Source organism: Monodon monoceros, unplaced genomic scaffold, assembly GCF_005190385.1.
Source record: "Monodon monoceros isolate NGI ecotype Baffin Bay Population unplaced genomic scaffold, NGI_Narwhal_1 Super_Scaffold_12, whole genome shotgun sequence".
NCBI lineage: Eukaryota > Metazoa > Chordata > Mammalia > Artiodactyla > Monodontidae > Monodon > Monodon monoceros.
This window is the reverse complement of record NW_021703768.1, coordinates 49,776,730-49,797,705: the sequence shown is the minus strand read 5'-3', so window position 1 is coordinate 49,797,705 and position 20,976 is coordinate 49,776,730. Positions and strand designations below refer to the sequence as shown.

Sequence of the window (20,976 nt, the reverse complement as noted above, 5' to 3'; positions counted from 1 at the left end):
TGAAGAGTCACTCACTCATGTGTCTAGCAGTTAATGCTGGTTGTTCTCTGGGACTTCTGCTGGGGAAAATAAGACCTATGTTCTCCTTGTGGATGCTTGGGTTTCCTTACAGCATGGCAACTGGCTTCCAAAAATAAGTGTCCCTAGGGAACAAGGTAGAAGCTATATCTAATGATCTAGACTCAGAAGTCATAAAGCACCAGCAAGACTGACCAGTTTCAACAAAAGGAAATACAGGCCTAACATCTTAATGGGGAAGAATGTCAAAGTCACATTTTAAGAATGGCATACGGAATGGGAGATATTATTATGACCATTCTTGGGAAACATAATCTGTCAGAAAACTCTTATTTAAAAGCAAAAAAACAAATAAAATTTCTAATAGAAAAATATAAACAAGTCATTCATCAAACAAAGGGATATAAATGAGCTACAAGCATCTGAAAAAGGCTCAGCCTCACTCATAATTAGAGAAAGTACATTAAACAACAAATTACCGCTTTCTAACTATCATATTTTCCAGGGTACAGGACAACTCATGTACCACCACTGGGCACATAAATTTAAATTGTTAGTTGTTTTCCTTGAAGTGACATGCTTACTTTCGAGAAAATGCATGCCAAATGCTCAAGTCTGAATGATCATATTTATCTTTCAGCTGCTCTTCCACTTCCACATTCAAGTAGTGTTCATGAAAAACGTTTAATTCAGCTCACAACTCAATCACAAAGGTACTTTTCCTCAAGACCAACCACTGTCAGAGAATATTCCCATTTTGACACAGAAAATATTTAAAAGATGAGCACTCAAGAGTGGAGATATATGAAAATAATTTGTAGTATGTCATCAAAGACATTCTTAAATGAAACTGGAGCTTTAAAAAACAAAAAACTAAGTGTATGGTAGCGGAGAATATGATGACTGCTAGTATAGTCTGCTGTCACTGACCTTATTAATGCTGAAGTGCCAGCAGTTATACCCACCACTGGGTACAAAACATTGTTTTAGCACCACCAGTACAAATATTCACACAATGAAAAGGGAAATAATATCTTAGTATTATTATGAAATCATTATTATTATTATGAAGAAACAATAATACTGTTGAAAGGGTTTGGGGAACCCCTTGTTATCTGTGGGCTACACTTTGAGAACTGCTGCACAAGAGATGCATGGGATGGAGATCCATTCAACGGAATGTCATTGTGTGCAGCTATTAGAAGAAATAATGCCAATCTAAATTTATGTACAGGAAATATGCTCATGCATTTACTACATTTAAGAGAAATCAAGCAGCAAAATAGAATGTATAGTGTTTCTAATTTGTGAACTACATACAGATGTTTATATATGTAAACTAAATGTTTGGAAAGATACATATGTTAGTAAAGGTTGCCTTGGGGAAAGGGTATTCCACATCATACAATGATTTTGTGATTTTTAAAATTAGTATAGGTTACTTTTATAATTTAAAAAAAGTCTTCAAAATAGGAACTTCCTTACGTAGAACAATTCTTTGAAAAGGCTTCTTAAATTTCCCTTTCCTCAAAAGATAGGCTCCTTATAAAAACACAATTAGCATACTGATAATTTATTGAGAAAAAGAAAGAAGCAGAAGAGGAAAGCAGGAATAGAGTAGGAAAACCCATCAAGAAGACAGTCTAAAGTTCACTGTAATGTTACCTAAGTTCTCCCAAACCAGGTCATATTCTTCATCTAAAAATATGAAGACTTTATTTATTGAGTCAATACCACATTGCCAAAGTTTCCAAGTGAACAGTGGCAAATTACTGAACTATTCCTGATTAAAGTTTTCAGTAACAATTCAAGTAAACAATGAATAATGAGAGGCTGCCTATTTTTTTAATACTCAAGAACAATACTGATGTCAGCAGGGAATTAATCTGAGATCTCAACTAAAAGCAAAAACTTAGAAGCCATCACTTTATTTAGTTCCAAGAGCATTTTCAATAGAATTTTCTTTTCTAGTGTCTTTTGATTACTATGATGTAGCCTACTGTGAAAGATCTTAACCTCTTGATCTCAGACTATTTTTTGATTAACATTTTAGCTCCATCACAGGGAAAAACTGCTATCTCAGGAGGATGCCTGGTTATCAATTTGTGCCTTTGTTACATCTCAGTTGGATTATTCAATTCATTACTTCCTATCCTCTTGGATGGTTTAATGTTACTTGCAATTCCACAGTTTGTAAGAGCTGAATTAACCACTGCAATAGCATATTTCAAGATATGGGGTAAGTTTAACATTGATTTTGAAGTCTCACTTGGTACAGAAAGTTTTGTTCAATCCAACTTTGAAATATTTAGTATTTTTTATATAGCTGGCCTTAGGTATATAAAAAATATACCTAGGATAACCTTTTTTACATTTTAGCATCACCTAGAAATGAAGATAAGGATATATTAACAGCAATATAGCAGTCAGTCAAACTTATAGGTAGAATCTAAGCAAAGCATAGATAAAAACAAGTAGATCCTCCCATTTTAAGAAACTGGCTTTGTAATAAGCTAATGGCATTGAATATTTTTAAAGAATATGTATGTATTATTTACCAACATACACAAGAAAATAGGTTCTGTGGGTAGATAAACATGCTAGCAGAGAAAATACTGATTATAAAGATCAATGCTTTGTACATGGTGAGCATTCAAAAATGCATATGGAATGAATACAAAAGAAAAATAGCTCATTTTGAAGATGCTACTCTATTGCCACTGTGTGGAGGTCAAGAGAAGCAGTTGTGTAACTGCAGCAGGTAGAATTATTTGGTACCTGACTAAGAGTCAACAGAGAACTACTTTTAAGAGAATGGTGAACTGGGAGGGTTTACACACAATTTTAATAAATTGGGCCTTAAGAGAATCAGAATGGTGAAAATATGTTAAGTGACAACCAAAAATAAGTGGCAGCAAGCAAGTAATATAAAAATTTAACCAGTACAACTGCTTTACTTGCAAAATCAGAAGCAATCATTTATAGTCATTATTTTTCAAACTGTTCTTTAATATTAAAGTTTAAGAATTGAGTTTTAAAGCTTTCTAGGAGGCAGAGGAACAAAGACAAATTTTACCTATTTATAATGTTTTTTAAAATTAGATATCAATAAAAACATTCATAATGAACAATTTAGATCTGATTTTCTTGTTAACAAACCAGCTTCTGAACGGCTTTTTCCTATTATCTATCTACAGACTTTATAGATCACTATGTATCAAAGACTGAAGGGAAAAATAAAAACATCTCAGCAATTCTGAAGGGAAAAAAAAGAATCAGATGGCAGGCCATAAAGTAACAAATGTGAGTATTTCTATGTTAATGATTAAAAAGCATTCAAGCCTATACTTCTATAGTTTCAATCAAGCAGTAGCATAAAGAATATCCAGTAGTATGATAAATGAGAAAAATCTGACAATTAGTATAATAGATTTTCAGGGGCCATCTATGATACTATTATAGGTTACATAAACAGCCTGTAAATATTTCATATTCTTGTTGAATAAAGAAAAGTGAGAAAACGGGACATCTTTCATTGTTATCAAAATAAAATTTGAAAACTTCGCAAATTAAGCAGGGATTAAATAAAACAATTTTTATTTTCAGTAGTAAAAAGTTGTATCAAAAGATTATTTTAGTAATGTGAAAATAAGAGAAACGATTTTTTTCTTTCAATACTCTAAAAATGCTGCTCTGCTACTGGCTTGCCTGCACTGTTTCCAATGACAAGTTTGCCACTGGCCTTATCTCTTTCCCTCTCTATATAACGTGTCTTTTTCCATTACGCTAGGAGGTGGATCCAAAAAGATATTGCTGTGTTTTATGTGAGAGTCTTCTGCCTATGTTTTCCTCTGGGAGTTTTATAGTATCCAGTCTTACATTTAGGTCTTTGATCCATTTTGAGTTTATTTTTGTGTGTGGTGTTGGAGATTGTTCTAATTTCATTCTTTTTTTAAAATTTATTAATTTTATTTATTAATTTTTGGCTGCACTGGGTCTTCGTTGCTGCATACAGGCTTTCTCTAGTTGTGGTGAGTGGGGGCTACTCTTCGTCGCAGTGTGGTGGCTTCTCTTGTTGCAGAGCACAGGCTCTAGGTGCGTTGGCTTCAGTAGTTGTGGCACATGGGCTCAGTAGTTGTGGCTCACGGACTTAGTTGCTCTGCAGCATGTGGGATCTTCCCAGACCCGGGCTCGAACCTGTGTCCCCTGAACTGGCAGGTGGATTCTTAACCACTGTGCCACGAGGGAAGCCCCAATTTCATTCTTTTACATGTAGCTGTCCGGTTTTCCCAGCACCACTTAATGAAGAGACTTGTCTTTCTCCATTGTATATTCTTGCCTCCTTTGTCATAGATTAATTGACCATAGGTGTGTGGGTTTATCTCTGGGCTTTCTATCCTGTTCCATTGATCTATATTTCTGTTTTTGTGGCAATGATATACTGTTTTGATTACTGTAGCTTTGTAGTATAGTCTGAAGTCAGGGAGCCTGACTCCCTCAGCTGTGTTTTTCTTTCTCAAGATTGCTTTAGGGGCTTCCCTGGTGGCGCAGTGGTTGAGAATCCGCCTGCCAATGCAGGGGACACGGGTTCGAGCCGTGTCTGGGAGGATCCCACATGCCGCGGAGCAACTGGGCCCGTGAGCCACAACTACTGAGCCTGCACGTCTGGAGCCTGTGCTCCGCAGCAAGAGAGGCTGCGACAGTGAGGCCTGCGCACCGCGAGGAGTGGCCCCCGCTTGCCACAACTAGAGAAAGCCCGTGCACAGAAACGAAGACCCAACACAGCCAAAAATAAATAAATAAATAAATTTAAAAAAAAAAAGATTACTTTAGCTATTAAGGGTCTTTTGTGTTTCCATACAAATTAAAAAACATTTTTTTCTACTCTGTGAAAAATGCAATTGGTAATTTGATAGAAATTGCAATGAATCTGCAGATTGTCATGGGTAGTATAGTCATTTTGACAATATAGATTCTTCCAGTCCAAGAACACAGTAAATCTTTCCATTTGTTTGTGTCATTTTTTATTTCTTTCACCAGGGTCTTATAGTTTTTGGAGTATAGGTCCTTTGTCTCCTTAGGTAGGTCGGATTTTGCTTTTAAGCTTTGTTTGGCAGGAACAGAGCAATACCTAATCTAGGGCTAATTTTGCTCCACTGCCGAGGTAATACAATTCTGAGTCCTCTACATAATACTCTGTGAATTCTGAGATTTCCACTCTGACATGAGGGACTACTCCCTGCTCTGTGTCAGCTCTGAGTATTGTTCTCGTAACAATCCATTCTGGAGGTTCTTTCTCTGGACTTGGGTAACTTCTGCACTTGTATGTGCTAATCAGTACTCAGGTGAAGACTGAGAGGGGACCCAATGAAGATCCCCAAAATTCTATGTGAGCAGCTTCCTCTTCTCTGGTAACCTGAGCCACTCTGGTGTCTTCAGATTTCCAGCTTCCTCTCCTCAAATCAGAGAGACCACTGGGCTCCCTAGGCCACTCCCTGGAAACTGAAGGCAGTAATATGTGGCAATCAGCGGGCTCACAGTGTTTGTTTTTTGTTTCTCAGGGATCATTATCCTTCGTATTCTGATCTCCAATATCTTTTTTAAAATGCAGGTGGTAAAGGCAGTCAAAACATACAGAAAAGTTGCTATGTAAGTCTAGCAGAGGGCAAGATCATTTCTGTAACTGGGTATGGGTAGGAAAGGTGATCAGTGAGAAGAGAGAGTACCTCATGAGAAAAATGGCAAAAGAGTAAGCTGAGTGGAGAGAAGGAGGATAAAGGGGCTACTCCAGATGGAAGGACTAGTATGAACTCCATAACAGAGACAAGAAAACATAGATATGAACGGAGATAAGTTATTTGGTTTAGGAGACAGCATGGGGAAAAAGGAAGACAAGCCTCAAAAGGTTGGCTGGAGTCACATTACAGAGGTCTGTAAAGATTAACAAGGAGTTAAATTCTTATTGCAGTGGTTCTCAACCCTGGTTGTACATCAGAATAATATGTGCCCCTTTAAAGAAATATGTATGCTTGATTCCCAGGCCCAGAAATGTAGTAGGTCTAAAGCAGGGAGGCAAAGGATATGGTTTGTCCAAAGTTAAAAACAGCAGAAAAACAAGGAAATCTAGGTTAAAAGCTGGGAAAGTGATTATGAAAACAAGGACGAATTATGGGGCTCCAGATAAAGGTACAAAACAGACTTACCAGGAGAAAAGGAATAGTTAGTGAGGAAGAAGAAGAGGTTGTGATGAGAGAGAAATGTCAGAGTTCAGGATTTTGGATGAGATCAGTTCCAAATTAGGATAAGTTCAAGATTTAGCATGAGAAATAGAGGGGAAAAATGTAACAGAACTGGGGGAGTTGAGGAAAAGCGAAAAGCTCTAAATTCATAACCAGAGTGACATTTCATGCAAGTTGAATACTAAAGAGTATTTTCAACAATTGTATAATTTACCTTGATTACTCAATGTTATAGGGTAAGGATTCTCAAAAGGCAGTTCAGAAACCACCAATAATAAGATAATGGATTAATCTCATATTATTTGTAAAATAAAAATGTCTTTTTAACATGCATTTCAAAATACTGATATTGAATTAAGAAGAAGACAGTACCTTATTAGTGACAAATACAATTTTGTCTTTCTACTAGTTCTGCTGAGTTTTTTAGAGGTAAATAGGAACAGGCAAAAGAATAATCTTACTGGTTCTCAGTGATCAAAACTGTTCAGGCCTAGGGGCAGGACAGGAATAAAGACGCAGACGTAGAGAACGGACTTGAGGACACGGGGAGGGGGAAGGGTAAGCTGGGACGAAGTGAGAGAGTGGCATGGACTTATATATACTACCAAATGTAAAACAGATAGCTAGTGGGAAGCAGCCACATAGCACAGGGAGATCAGCTCGGTCCTTTGTGACCGAGGGGTGGAATAGGGAGGGTGGGAGGGAGACACAAGAGGGAGGGGATATGGGGATATATGTATATGTATAGCTGATTCACTTTGTTATAAAGCAGAAACTAAGACACCATTGTAAAGCAATTATACTCCAATAAAGATATTTTTTAAATAAATAAATATTATGTAACAACCTAAAGAAAAACCTGTTCAGGGAGAGTTTACAATGCTCCATCCCAAACCACCACTATAGTGCACGCTGCTGACATTATATTTGAACTAAAAATTTACAAAACAACATTGTGGAATATTTGCAACTGATAATAAGGTAACTTTCCCTCCAACAATGTATTCTATATTCCAAATGTAAGTAAAAGTCTGAGGAAACCTGCTGTATTTCATAGTTACGCAAATAAGTTTTCAGGGAGAGTTGATGAGAAGGAAGGAAGCTGAAGGGAGAAGGAGAAGAGGGAGGGAAACAGAGGCAGAAGTGGAGGAAGAGGCCATCTATCTGCTCTCAGAAAGAGAAATATCAGGTACCTGAAGGGTATGATTTTCAGACAAGTTCCACTCCCACAATGCAGCACTTGTCCCTCCCTGACCCAGAGCTGTATTTGGCAATAGTAGCACAGGAGACAATACTCACTCGAAGGCAAAATGCAAGGCATGCTCAGGCTTTATTATATTTGCCACAAGACTTAGGATCTGGTCATGAATTTATCAAATAAAATGCAACCCAACCTAACATATCATCAATTTGCTTAGCTGTGCTACAGCAAAAGCAGAAGACCATATGAATGATGTTTAGATAGACCTTTATTTGTGCTACTGCTTCTACTAGCACAAGTGAATGAGAAGCTAGTGTAGTTTTAATAATGTTCAACTTATTTATACCCCATTATCAATTAAAGCATCTCTTAAGTATGTATAAAACTAGATTATTATTTACAGAAACAGATTATCAAAATATTTCTAGGGCTTAAACTTTAACAGGAAAGCATGATCAACACAGCTTTACTTATTATATCAAATGTTTCATTAATAATGCTTTCTTAGCAGGTACCAAAACATTGCCAGAAAGCATTAATATGCTCAAAAACTTAAATTTGAGAAGTTTCAACCTATAAATGCCTAGTATGTCACATTTCACAAAAAAAGAAATTATAAGGAACTTAAAATGTTAAGGTATTAGCTAAATTCTTTATAGAAGAGGTCATGAAATTACCATTCTACTACTGGAGTATACTGGACTGAGAGGAAACTTAGAAATGAAGTGTAATGCTTAAGCCACGTTCAATCTTCTCAGAATTAGTTCCCCCCAAACAGAACAGAGAAGAGCTGGATAAAAAAGCACACAATCAAAAGTCTGGACCGCTTAATAGCTTTCCTGAACAGAAATTTCATCCTTATTTAAGATGAAATACAGAGAATTCTCATAAACTTATGGAAAATCATTTGGCACATTTGATATAATACTAATCATCCACCTTTCTAAATTATAATCACTGCTGCTTCACTCTACCAAAGCAGCTACTGAAATGAAGACGCCACATTTTAGGGACTACTTTAAGACAACAATGACAGTCAGTAAATCAGACTTTCAACTATGTAATCCTGGAATCAAGCAGCTACACTTTTTCTTCCAAGTAAATAAAAAATTTCATTTTAAAATGAAAAAACTCTTTGATGCTAGATTGGTTTTTCTTTTGAATAATTCATAATCATCTACCAGCAAACACTTCCCTTTGAAACTACAACCAAGACACATTTAGATAATTCTCAAATAATTTCTAATGTTAAAGACATCACAGTACAAGAATGATGATATAATTACAGAAAGAAAGTACATAATTCATTCTTGTAACCCTGAAGATACAGTGAAACTAATCTTGTTTGTTACTGAAAAGTTACTGAAAAATTAGCACTGTATTCACAATTATATTTATTCAAGGCTAAGATACATAATCTCAGCATTAATCATAAACACTGTGGTATTTATCAGCATAAGACTAAAAGCCTTATGGCTAAGGCACTGGAAATCTTAATAGAGATGACAATATAAATCTACATCAAATAGCTACTGTGACAACTAATTTCAAATAAAATCAGCCACTTTAAACAATAAAAGTTTTTCTATAAATCAATACTACCTAAAATAGAATAATGATAAAATAATGAGTGCTCAAATAAAATTTAGGATCACAAAACTAAATCAAAGAACTTTAAGGGTTATTTCGAAAACTATGTTCTTACACTGCTCTCTGAGATAGTACTGCACTTACCTTCAAAATAAAGTTAGAATTAAAATTACTACTCTATGATGCTACTAAGGATTCTATATGTAATGAAGAATAGACCTGGGTAGATCAATTTGCAAAGGGCAGATCTACCAGACTAACCATGTTACTAAGTATACAAAAAGCTGATCTGAAAGGAAGCAGAATACCTATTATTCATTTATAAGTTCAGAACATTATTAAGAAAAATGTTATCGTATTTTTCTATAACACCAATGATATATTCAAGGCTTAAAAAGTAGAGGGGAAAAGACAAATTGTTATGTTCTACCAAAAGATTATCATTATTCTAAGTGAAGAAAATACATTTTGCATGTATTTAGGATACTGCTTAGCAGTCTCATTTCATGGGAGAAATATTTCCAGAGATATATTCACAATTGAAAACTTCACTAGGACACAGATAGTGGGGAAAGAAAGGAATGGTATTAAGAGCTTTAAAAAAAAAATCAAATAATTTTTTAGCTCATAGGCCTTGGAATTTGCTAATCCAATTTCCCCCTCATTTCTCAGATGAGGAAATGATTCTCAAGAGACAAGGTGACTTCCTCAAGGTCATAATTAACAACACAAACAGGACTAGAATTCAGGTTTTATGAACTCTTGGATATTGTCCTTTCCTCTACACTAGTGCTAGGGAAATGACATCTAGCAATAAAACAAAGTAAAATGGATTAAACTCAAACACAGTTTAAAAGAAGGCTGTCAGAGCCATGCAGTATTAGCTGTACACCTAGGATGAAGCCCTTGAGGATTAATGTGGGATAATTCAAGGAGTGAATATCATGAGTAGACTAATGATAGCCAACACTTACCAAGTAATTATTAGGTGTTCAGCATTATCTATCTCATGACCATTTTATATATTAATTTATTTATTCTATTTTTGAGGTAGAGAGTGTTGTTGTTCTCAATTGCGAATGAGGACAGAAAGTACAATGACGTTAATAACTGGTGAGGTCAGGAGACTAGAGCAGATTCCAAGAAAAAAGGAGAAAAAGTTTATTTATGTAACTATTTTATATTCACGTGTCAAAGTATTTAAAAATTTATGATTATAAATAATTTTAGAGATAAGATATTTTAGATGTTTCCTATTTTTGGTTCCTTTTTCTTATCAGACTCCTGTAGTGAGAGTTATGGTTTTCAAAACAATTTAGCAGTTAATTTAAAGGTATTCTTATAAAGGCTTGTAATGTATTTCAGAAAAAAATCATTATAAGATCCATGAAATAGGGAATAAAGAAATTTCAATAACTCTCAAAACAGAAGAATTAGCATTACAATTTAAATAAGGTTTGAGGGTCACATGGTTCCTGTAAGTAAAGGAGTAAACCCTCTGCTAAGACAAGAAAGAATTATTTCAGATCAAAAGTTAAACTCAACTTCCTGTACTATGAATGCAATTTATCTGTTTTAGGAGTATACCCCAAATTTCAAAACTCAGTTATGTTACATTAATTCTGCAACAGGGTCAGGCGAATGGGTGGATGGATAGATGGATGGACGGAAGAAAGGAAGGAAGGAAGGAAGAATGGACCACCACATATTTTGAAACCTCCAGAATATAATGACAATATATGGTTTTCCCGGATTTTAGAAGCTACTTTTGTAACTTACCATCTTTTTCCTCTTATCCTGTTCTGTGGGTGGCTCTTCATCTTCTGTTACTTTCGGTTCTTCAAGATGAGACATTAACATACAGCTGCAGTTTTTAAAAAAATGTTTTAAATAAATAAAAAAGTCTATAATATACTAAAAACAAACCTCAAAATACTGAGAACAATAATGCTTCTATGTACCAATATGTGAGGAATAGCTAGATAAATTAGATGTATAATTAAAAAGTTTAATTACGAAAAGATATCTCACTTTTAAAAGGGTCACACCAAAAAAAATTTAGAGCATTTTGCTTCAGTATTTAGGTAATAAATTGTAAGAAATTTATTTATAGGCAACTTTTGAACCATAAATCACTTGACAAAGCAAGGTATACCTTTTATATCTTTCTAAAAAATGATACTAAAAAAAATACTTACAAACACTTAAAATTAATACTTCTTTTCCACTAATCTTCATGTCTAATTATTTGTTTCATAATAGTAACAGTAATTTAAACAGTAACATCATTATAACATTAATTATTAATTATGTAACAATCTACTTTGTGCTCCAAATTACATTACTATGCTAATGAGGAACCTGTCCCTGATAGCACTTGTACCAGCAGGACAGTTATAAATCATTTTATTTTGATTATCTGCACTACTGCTCTTCACCATTAGCAGAGATAATAGAAATACAGCTTCCTATTCAGTCAACATTGGTTCCAGGGAGACAAGATATGAATATTGTCTAATGAATCAAGTTGATAGAACAAATGTCACTGTTCCTAATTTAGAATAGAATTCAGTAATTTATCAGAGTCATAGGTTCTTAACCAATAAACTGTGGCAAAGAAAGCTTGGTTTCTCTTATGTTTTGTGGCAAGTACAGGAGAAGGACACGTCCTAACTCAGCCGTGTAAATAACTTTTGATTCAGGGTTAAAGACAAGCGCTGACACCAGAAACCTGATCAGGTTCACTCCTGCAGGGGACATGAATGTCCTTTTATCCTTAATCCCCCACCATTAAAAAAATAATTTTTGGAACAACTGTCTCTGATGAGTCAGTACACCTGGTGGGATCAAACAGTAAGAACCTTAAACTGGAAATCCAAAGCCCTGAAAAACAGCAAGAGCTCAATCGCTAACTCACTTCATGGCTTTAATCTCTTGGAACTGCAATGCTTTCGTTCACCATGATATACAAGTTGACTCTTCAACAACATGGGTTTGAACTGCAGGGGTCCAGTTATACGCAGATTTTTTTCTACAGTAAATACTACAGTACTACATGATCCCTCGTTGGTTGAATCCAAGGACGTGGAACCAGAGGAACTGTGGGTATGATGGCCAACTATCAGGTATACTTGGGTTTTCAAATTCAAAGAGGGTGGGTACCCCAATCCCCGAGTTGTTCAAGGTCAACTATAAAATGATACAGCACAACTAGCTGGCCAAGGAACTCTGGCACAAAGTTGGAAAATTATGACATTATTATCTCAACCCAAAAGGTATTTAATTTAATAAAGTAAAATGTTTAGAAAAAGTCTAGATCCCAGTTTGCATTTTAGAACTGAAGTAAGATGGAGTTCCTTCACTTAAGCTATTTTAAGTCTGCTGCAGACTTGAATTTTAACTGCAATAGATCTGGATCTCCATGGAAGTATGCTTTGTACTGCATCAAATCCTTTCACTACATCCCAAAATCTGTCAACTTACTGTATAGTAAAAAACCCTCTGTTCTTCCTTCCCTAAGTTAAAAGATTTATCACACTAATAATAAAGTATATTCTGGATATAAATATACACACTTTTTCCCCAAAGAGCAGGATATTTTTACTTTGCAATTCTGCAAACTGCATTCATTTGGGTCTCTGAAAGGTAGAAAGTGGAGAAAAACAACAAAAAAAATTGAACTGAAAAGCCCAAAGCTGAAATTCTCTACTGCAAGAAAATCTCCAATTAAAAGTCAAATCTTGGGGACTTCCCTGGTGGTCCAATGATTAAGAACCTGCCTTCCAAGGCAGGGGACGTGGGTTCGATCCCTGGTCGGGGTAGTAAGATCCAACGAAGCCCGAGTGCCCGTGTGCCACAACTAGAGAGCCCGTGCACCACAACTACTGAGCTGCGTGCTCTGGAGCCCAGGCACCACAACGAGAGAGGAGCCCACGTGCCGCAATGAAGCACTCCCGTGCTGCAACTAAGACCCGACAAAATCCATAAATAAATAAATAAATACATACATACATACATATATAAATAGATGTCAAATCTCATTTTGTTGACAAAGATTAAAGATAGGGAATCATGTTTTACATAAAAAGCATGGTGAGAATTAATAGAATTCTAGTAAGCTAAAATGTGTGCGCTGTGAATGTAGTAATAGTAATAAAATAATAATAACAACAGTTTAAAATAGGGACAATTAACATGTGAGCATAGGCAGCCACCCCTCACATCCTACTCTCATCCACTGAATACATCCAGGCACTCTAGTCTGCTAACTCGGAATCTTTCCCAACAAGAAACTCCAACCAGCCAAACACAACCAACAGTGTTAGCATGCAACATGAAATCTTTTAAATTATTTCTGGTTTAAAGGTACACCTTTCATTTAATCTATACAAACCCACTTCTTTTTTTTTTGCGGTACGCGGGCCTCTCACTGTTGTGGCCTCTCCCATTGCGGAGCACAGGCTCCGGACACGGAGGCTCAGCGGCCATGGCTCACAGGCCCAACCGCTCCGCGGCATGTGGGATCCTCCCAGGCCGAGGCATGAAACCGTGTCCCCTGCATCGGCAGGCGGACTCTCAACCACTGCGCCACCAGGGAAGCCCCAAACCCATTTCTTAAGGTTATAATAAAACTAGAACTGACATTATTCCATTGGTCTCTGCAGTGGACACTTAGGTTGCCTACATAATCGCCCTCCTTCCTAAAAGAGCCCTGAACTTGTCGGTTACCCTCCTCTTCCATGTCACCATATGCTTCAGAAAAAGGTGATCTGAGCCCCAGGTGCCAGTGGCTCAGTAAGCAATCATGGCAATCCTATTCCTTTAGTTAATGACTGCTTTCAACAGGAGCGTGTTTAAGAAATTCTAGCCAATTAGACATGAAGGGAAGTCTGATGAAATGCCTTCTAGAAAAGTGTCCTATGATGTTAAAAAGACATAAGGAAAAAGAAGATTACTTGGTTGGCACTGGCATTGTCATGAACTGTAATGCCTAGAAGTACTTTCTGATGATTAGAGAAAGTAGCCTGCATATGAAGTTAATGTGTTGAGGGGATGGAGTAGAATAGAAAGAACCTGGTCTTTAAAGATACTGTGAGGTCACAAGTAGCTAATCCTAGAGCCTCTTACCTGCAGTTGTTTTGTTGTAAGGGGTAACAAATTTTTTTACTGTTAAAGACAGCTGACTCAGGGTTTCTCTTACTTGCAGCTGAAAATCCTTTTACAGTCCTTTAAATAAATATCTTATCAAAAATTCATTTCTGGGCTCAGGCCAAGAAACAGTCTCCCTCTCTTGATACACCTACTTCCCTCTACATGAAAATAGGAACGAGGTAATTCCTAATGTATCTCTTTGCCCTGGTAGTTAGCAAGATCAGGGCTGTTTTACATCTAGATGCCACATGTTTCGCCATTCAACCTTGTTTAAATTCCTTCAATCCTGTGTTAATAGTTTTCAGTCATAATGAGCATGAGCTTTTCTTATTCACTGCCTCAAATCCTCTAGACTGAAAACAAGCAACTAACTAAAGGTTGTATATTAGCAGTATAGACAAAGTGCCACAAAGGAACAGAGAAGGATGCGATGAATTCTTCCTGAGAGCATGGAAAGGAATCTTAGAGGTAGGTATTTGCGAAGAAGGGCAAAGCTAAGGGTGTGACATGCCAAGAAGAAGAAATGTTGAGTCAAGCCATGTATATAAAAGTGGCACATTTGGGGAAGAAGGTAGAATCTAGGGAGGAAGAGACAAGGCTAATAATGTAAACTGAGGTTCAGCAAAGAATAGTGCCCCATCAACTTTATAAGAAACTGGGCTTTTAATTTTAAGACATGGAGCAGAATGGATCAAAAGGGTAAAATTGGAGAGAGAGAGACGCCAAGGAGGTCACTGAGACCAACATAAGTTAGGATAATATACAGGGGATAATTTAGAGTCAAGGAACCAAGGCTTCTTCTGATATCCTCTATTCCATTTTGAAGAGCTATCTGGTGGGTTAATGCATCAAGTGAAGGGAGAAAGATGCTTATATAAGCCTAAATTTTATTTTTGTTTAAAAAAAAAAAGCTATATCCTTGATGGCTGATATGTTTTATACTCTCTAACTATAAAAAACACAATTTATGAGTCTTTTTCAAATAAATTTTAGTGCCTCTAAGCTTCCTGAAATGCTGGCTAAATCCTTTCTTCCTTATTACTTCCCTAATTTTGGCAATAGGTTGTCAATCTCATCTCCCTTTGTGCCTAAAAACAATGCATAATTTAAGGAAAAAAAGGGAAGCCACTCTAACCAAAGACAAGCAGAAAGCAAATTACAGGTGTCATTAATATATTTTCCTGGTTTAATAAAATAAGAACTCTACTAACTAAAATACAAACATAAAGAAACTCACACAAAAAGATGAAACTAGACCATACACAAAAATTAACTCAAAAGGAACCAAAGACTTGAACATAAGGCCTGAAACAATAAAACTCCTAGAAGAAAACATAAGTGGTTAGCTCCTTGACATTGGTCTCGGTGATGATTTTTTGGATCTGCTCCAAAAGCAAAGGCAACAAAAACAAACAAGTGGGACTACATTAAACCAAAAGGAAATCATTCAAAAAAATGAAAAGGCAACTTACTGAATGAGAGAAAATATTTGTAAATCATGTATTTGATAAGGGGCTAATATCCAAAATACATAAAAATCTAATTCAATTCAATACCAAAAAAATCAAACAATCTGATTAAAAAACAGGCAGAGAATCTGCACAGACATTTTTCCAAATAAGACATACAGATGGCCAAAAGACATATGAAAGGTCTCAACATCACCAATCATTAGGGAGATGGAAATCAAAAACACAATGAGATATCACCTCACACCTGTTAGAATGGCTATCCTCAAAAAGTCAAGAAATAACAAATGCTGGCGAGGATTATGGAGAAAAGGGAACCCTTGTGTATTACTGGTAGAAATGTAAATTGCTGCAGCTACTATGGAAAATAGTATGGAGGCTCCTCCAAAAATCAGGACTACTACATAAATCAGCAATTCCACTTTTGGGTATTTATCTGAAGAAAAACACTAATTCAAACAGATATATGCACCTCCCAGATCTGGGAGACCAGATAATGGTCTCCCAGTCAGTTTGTTGTGCTTACATCCAACATTTTCCTTTTACAAACCAAAACTTCCCTCATGGCTGAGTGTGGCATATAGAGCCAAAAGACCTTGGTTCTAGTCTTGACTCTTCCACTAATTTGCTGTGTCACTGCACTTTTCTGAGCTTCTGTAACCTATCTTTTAAATAATGAAACTACACTAGATAATTTCTAAACTTTATTTCTGAGCTTCTGTAACCTATCTTTTAAATAATGAAACTACACTAGATAATTTCTAAACTTTATTTCTGAGCTTCTGTAACCTATCTTTTAAATAATGAAACTACACTAGGTAATTTCTAAACTTTATTTCTAACAACTTCCTGACTCTCAGCGCTTCCAGTTAACACACTATGCCATTTCTTTCTCTGACATTCTATTAAAGCACAATCTGGAATTCTACTCTTTTGTGTGCTTTGTTCAAAACATGTATCATTGTCTTTACACATTACTAGTGTTTTCATGGTGCTATTATTATACACGCCCTCCCCCTAACTAAATTATATACTCCAAAGAAGACAGGGAACATTTGAATATATCCTAAATATTTCACAAACAGTTGTAAACTTTGTCACATATTATATATGTAAACACAATATTTATAGTCATGTGCCATAATCCCTACATTAACTTTTTTTTTTTTTTTTTTTTTGCAGTATGCGGGCCTCTCACTGTTGTGGCTTCTCCCGTTGTGGAGCACAGGCTCCGGACGCGCAGACTCGGCGGCCATGGCTCATAGGCCTAGCCGCTCTGCGGCATGTGGGATCTTCCCGGACCGGGGCACGAACCCGTGTCCCCTGCATCGGCAGGTGGACTCTCAACCACTGCACCACCAGGGAAGCCCTCTACATTAACTTTTTAAAAACTGCCTACACACATAAAATGGTTTGTTATTTTGGGTTTGTAATCACAAAAGTCTGAGGTTTCCACGTCATCTGAACTCCTATGTTCCTGAAAGCTAAGTTACACGCCAGAAACATTTTGTTCATACATGTTTAATAAGATTCAACTACATATATCTACTTTCCATATTTTTCAAGAAAGTATGATTCGAATGGCAATCTTTCCCATTTGCTATAGGTGGTTTTATAAAAAGCAAGGAAAATGGGCTAAGTACATTATTGAGAAGTCAAGCAGTATGGAATCTCATGAAGCCTTGCTTATCATTATATGAAACATGCTTTAAATAGCAATATTAAGAAAGATATGATAATTCTACTATTATAAATAACAGGATATAGTGATAAAATTTTTTTTTCACATTAATAGTTATATAAATGTGAGATTATCAGCATTCCTGATAACATAATTTTAACTAATCTCCTGAAGAATACACGGTTGACCCTTGAGCAACACAGATTTGAACATGTGTAGATTTTTTCAATAAATTCGTATTACAGTGCTACACATATTACAGTACTACACAATCTGTGGTTGATTGAATCCATAAATGTGGAATCGCAGATACAGAGAGGGTCAACTGTAAAGTTATACGTGGAGTTTCAACTGTGCAGAGGGTTGGCGTCCCTAACCCCCACGTTGTTCAATAATCAACTGTAATTTTAACTACACTCTCTTGGAACTAGTCAAGTACCATATGACCCTCTAATATCTTAAAGGTGCCAGTGACGCTTCAACCAGTCAAATACAAATATAAGATGCTAATCCATTCCCCTCTCTCCATAACTCACCTGAAGGGCAGGGGAACATTGTTAGTGGAAAAAAAGAACATACTATTCAAGGTATCTTAAAAGAGGAATTTATATGTTAAAATACACTTGGGATTTTTTTAAAAACCTAATGTCAAATCATAAAATGATGATTAGACCAAAGAAGTCCCATTGAGAATTTCACTATAACAAAACTAAGCTTATCTCAAGATCCAACAATATTATAAGTAAAGTAACAAAAATATTTTTCTTTTATAAAGACAAAATTTAAAAGTTGCCATACCATGGCAACTTATATGGTTATAGTAAACAAAAATAATGCAGGATATAATTAATTACTCTCCAAGTCCAAGTGCAATTAATTAAATGATCCACCTACTCTTTATAAGTTCCCGTTTCAGGATCTTCTGTCATGACATCATGTAGGCCCTCCACTGAGATGTTTATAATCCCACAGAATTTATCTTGGATAACACTAGAATAAAAGAAGAGCAAAATAGGTTAAAATGAAGTATTTCAACAGGTAATTCTTTTTTTCCCCCTCAATTATCCTCTTGAACATGAAGAGAAATTTTAGTCTGAAAGTACAAAAGAAACTTTCAAAATATATTTCTTAAAGCAGAAACTGTACTTTGCATATTACAGTAAAATTTTCTTTCACTAGATTACCAGTATGCTTAAATACTTAGGTGGGTAGATCAGATGGGAAAGAGATGCTTTAATATTATTTAATTTATTATAATAGTCTTGTGTTAATGTCATAACTAAAAGAATACAGGTACAAAATTTTGAATATCAAAAGTCTCTACTCCTGAGGAAAAAGACAAGCGATAGACTGGGAAAAAATATCTGTAAAACATAAATCTGATGAAGAACTTGGCGCTGAAAACTCAGATGACAAATAACTCAATTTAAAAATGGACAAAAATTTGAACAGATACTTCACCAAAGAAGATAATACAGATAGCATATGAGCACTTGAAAAAATGCTCAACATCATTCGTCATCAGAGAAATGCAAATTAAAACTGTAACGAAATTTTTTTTTTTTGGCCGCACCATTCGGCTTGCTCGGGATCTTGGTTCCCCGACCAGGGATTGAACCCGGGTCCTTGCAGTGAAAGTGCCGAGTCCTAACCACTGGACTGCCAGGGAATTCCCTGTAATGAGATTTTAATAAGTAAAATTAAGAAGACTGACAATACCAAGTGCTGGCAAGGGTGAAAAACAACAGGACCTCTCATATGTTGCCAGTAAGAATAAAAAATGACACATCCATTTTGGAAAACACATTGGCAGTTTATAAGTTAACACTCCACACAACTAAGCAATCGCATTCCTGGGTATTTACCCAAGACCAAAACAAGTATTCGCAGATCTGTATGTAAATATTTATGGTACTTTTACTCATAATCCAAAACTGCAAAGATCCTAGTGTCTACCAACTAACAAATGGATAAACTGGGGGACATTTATCCAATGGAATAATCAGCAATAAAAGGGAACAAACTACAGATACCTGCAACAACTTGAATAAATCCCAAAAACATTACACTGAGAAAAATAAAAGATTTGAAAGGCTATATACCGTATGACTCCATTTATGTGACTTTCTGGAAAGGCAAAATTATTTAATCAGTGGTTGCCAGGCAAAGGGACACGAGGGAACTTTTGGGGGTGATGGTTATGTTCTGTATCTTGAGTGTGGAAGTGTTATACACTGTGTACATTTGCCAGAACTGTATGCTTAAAAGAGGTTTTACTGTATGTGAACTATACCTTAATAAGCCTAACTTTTAAAAAGTAGAAGTATATGACCATTTACTGGCACACAAAATTATGCTAAAAATAACTGAATAAAGTATAACTCATCTCCAGGGAACTAATAGTATCATTCCTGCAAGGGACATACTGTGTTTCTCATACTGCATTAACATGCATAATTAAGTTTTAAAATGTTCACTAAAAGTAGTTCCCAAAGTCAACACAGTTTGGGTCATGTTCTCACCTTTGTAAAGTCAAAACCTTCTGTATGTACTTTCAAGTGTGATCAGGTTTTAGAGAACTAAATCACCAGATGGGCAAAACAACCAATAGTTGTTATCATTCCGTTGCATTTTAATGTGTATGTAACAACCTATTGCAAGAGTATATATTTTTGATATCATTATATATCCTTCGCATAAGAATTTTTAAAATCTCTCAGGAAAGAAACACACATACAATCTGCCTTATCTGGTTTAGCGAGAAACACCTTAGAAAAAGGTATTGGAGCCAACAGGCACATCAAAAGCTGCTCGACATCGTCATTATTAGAGAAATACAAATCAAAACTACAAGGAGGTGTCACCTCATATCAGTCAGAATGGCCATCATCAAAAAAGCTACAAACAATAAATGCTGGAGGGGGTGTGGAGAAAAGGGAACCCTCCTACACTGTTGGTGGGAATGTAAGTTGGTACAACCACTATGGAGAGCAGTATGGAGGTTCCTTAAAAAACTAAAAACAGAGTTACCATATGACCCAGGATTCCCACTCCTGGGCATATATCCAGAAAAGATGAAAACTCTGATCCAAAAACATATGTGCACCCTAATGTTCAGAGCAACATTATTCACAAGAGCCAAGACACAGAAACAACCTAAATGTTCATCTGCAGATGAATGGATAAAGAAGATGTGGTACATACATATACAATGGAATATTACTTAGCCATAAAAAGGATGAAATAATGCTACTTGCAGCAACATGGATGGACCTGGAGACTGTCATACTATGTGAAGTAGGGTAAACAGAGAAAGACAAATATTACATGATATCACTTAATATGTGGAATCTAAAAAAATGATACAAAGGAACTTATTTACAGAACAGAAATAGACTCACAGACATAGAAAGCAAACTTATGGGTACCAAAGGGGAAAGGGGGGTAAGGATAAATTAGGGATTTGGGATTAACAGATACACATGACTATATATAAAATAGATAAACAACAAGGACCTACTGTACAGCACAGGGAACTATATTCAATATCTTGTAATAACCTATAATGGAAAAGAATCTGAAAAAGAATATATATATGTGTGTGTATATATATATAACTGAATCACT

At 35.8% G+C, this 20,976-nt stretch overlaps 1 protein-coding gene across 1 annotated transcript in view; it reads right to left on the bottom strand.

The window, feature by feature from the left end:
* The window catches only part of IPO11 (importin 11), a 215,564-nt gene that overhangs the window by 16,205 nt on the left and 178,383 nt on the right, over positions 1 to 20,976 (bottom strand). The window contains exons 28-29 of the mRNA XM_029217487.1: positions 18,244 to 18,339; positions 10,828 to 10,912 (exon numbers count right to left, since the gene is read on the bottom strand). Of these exons, the coding sequence (XP_029073320.1) occupies positions 10,828 to 10,912; positions 18,244 to 18,339 (181 nt within the window). The remainder of the gene's footprint in view (positions 1 to 10,827; positions 10,913 to 18,243; positions 18,340 to 20,976) is intronic.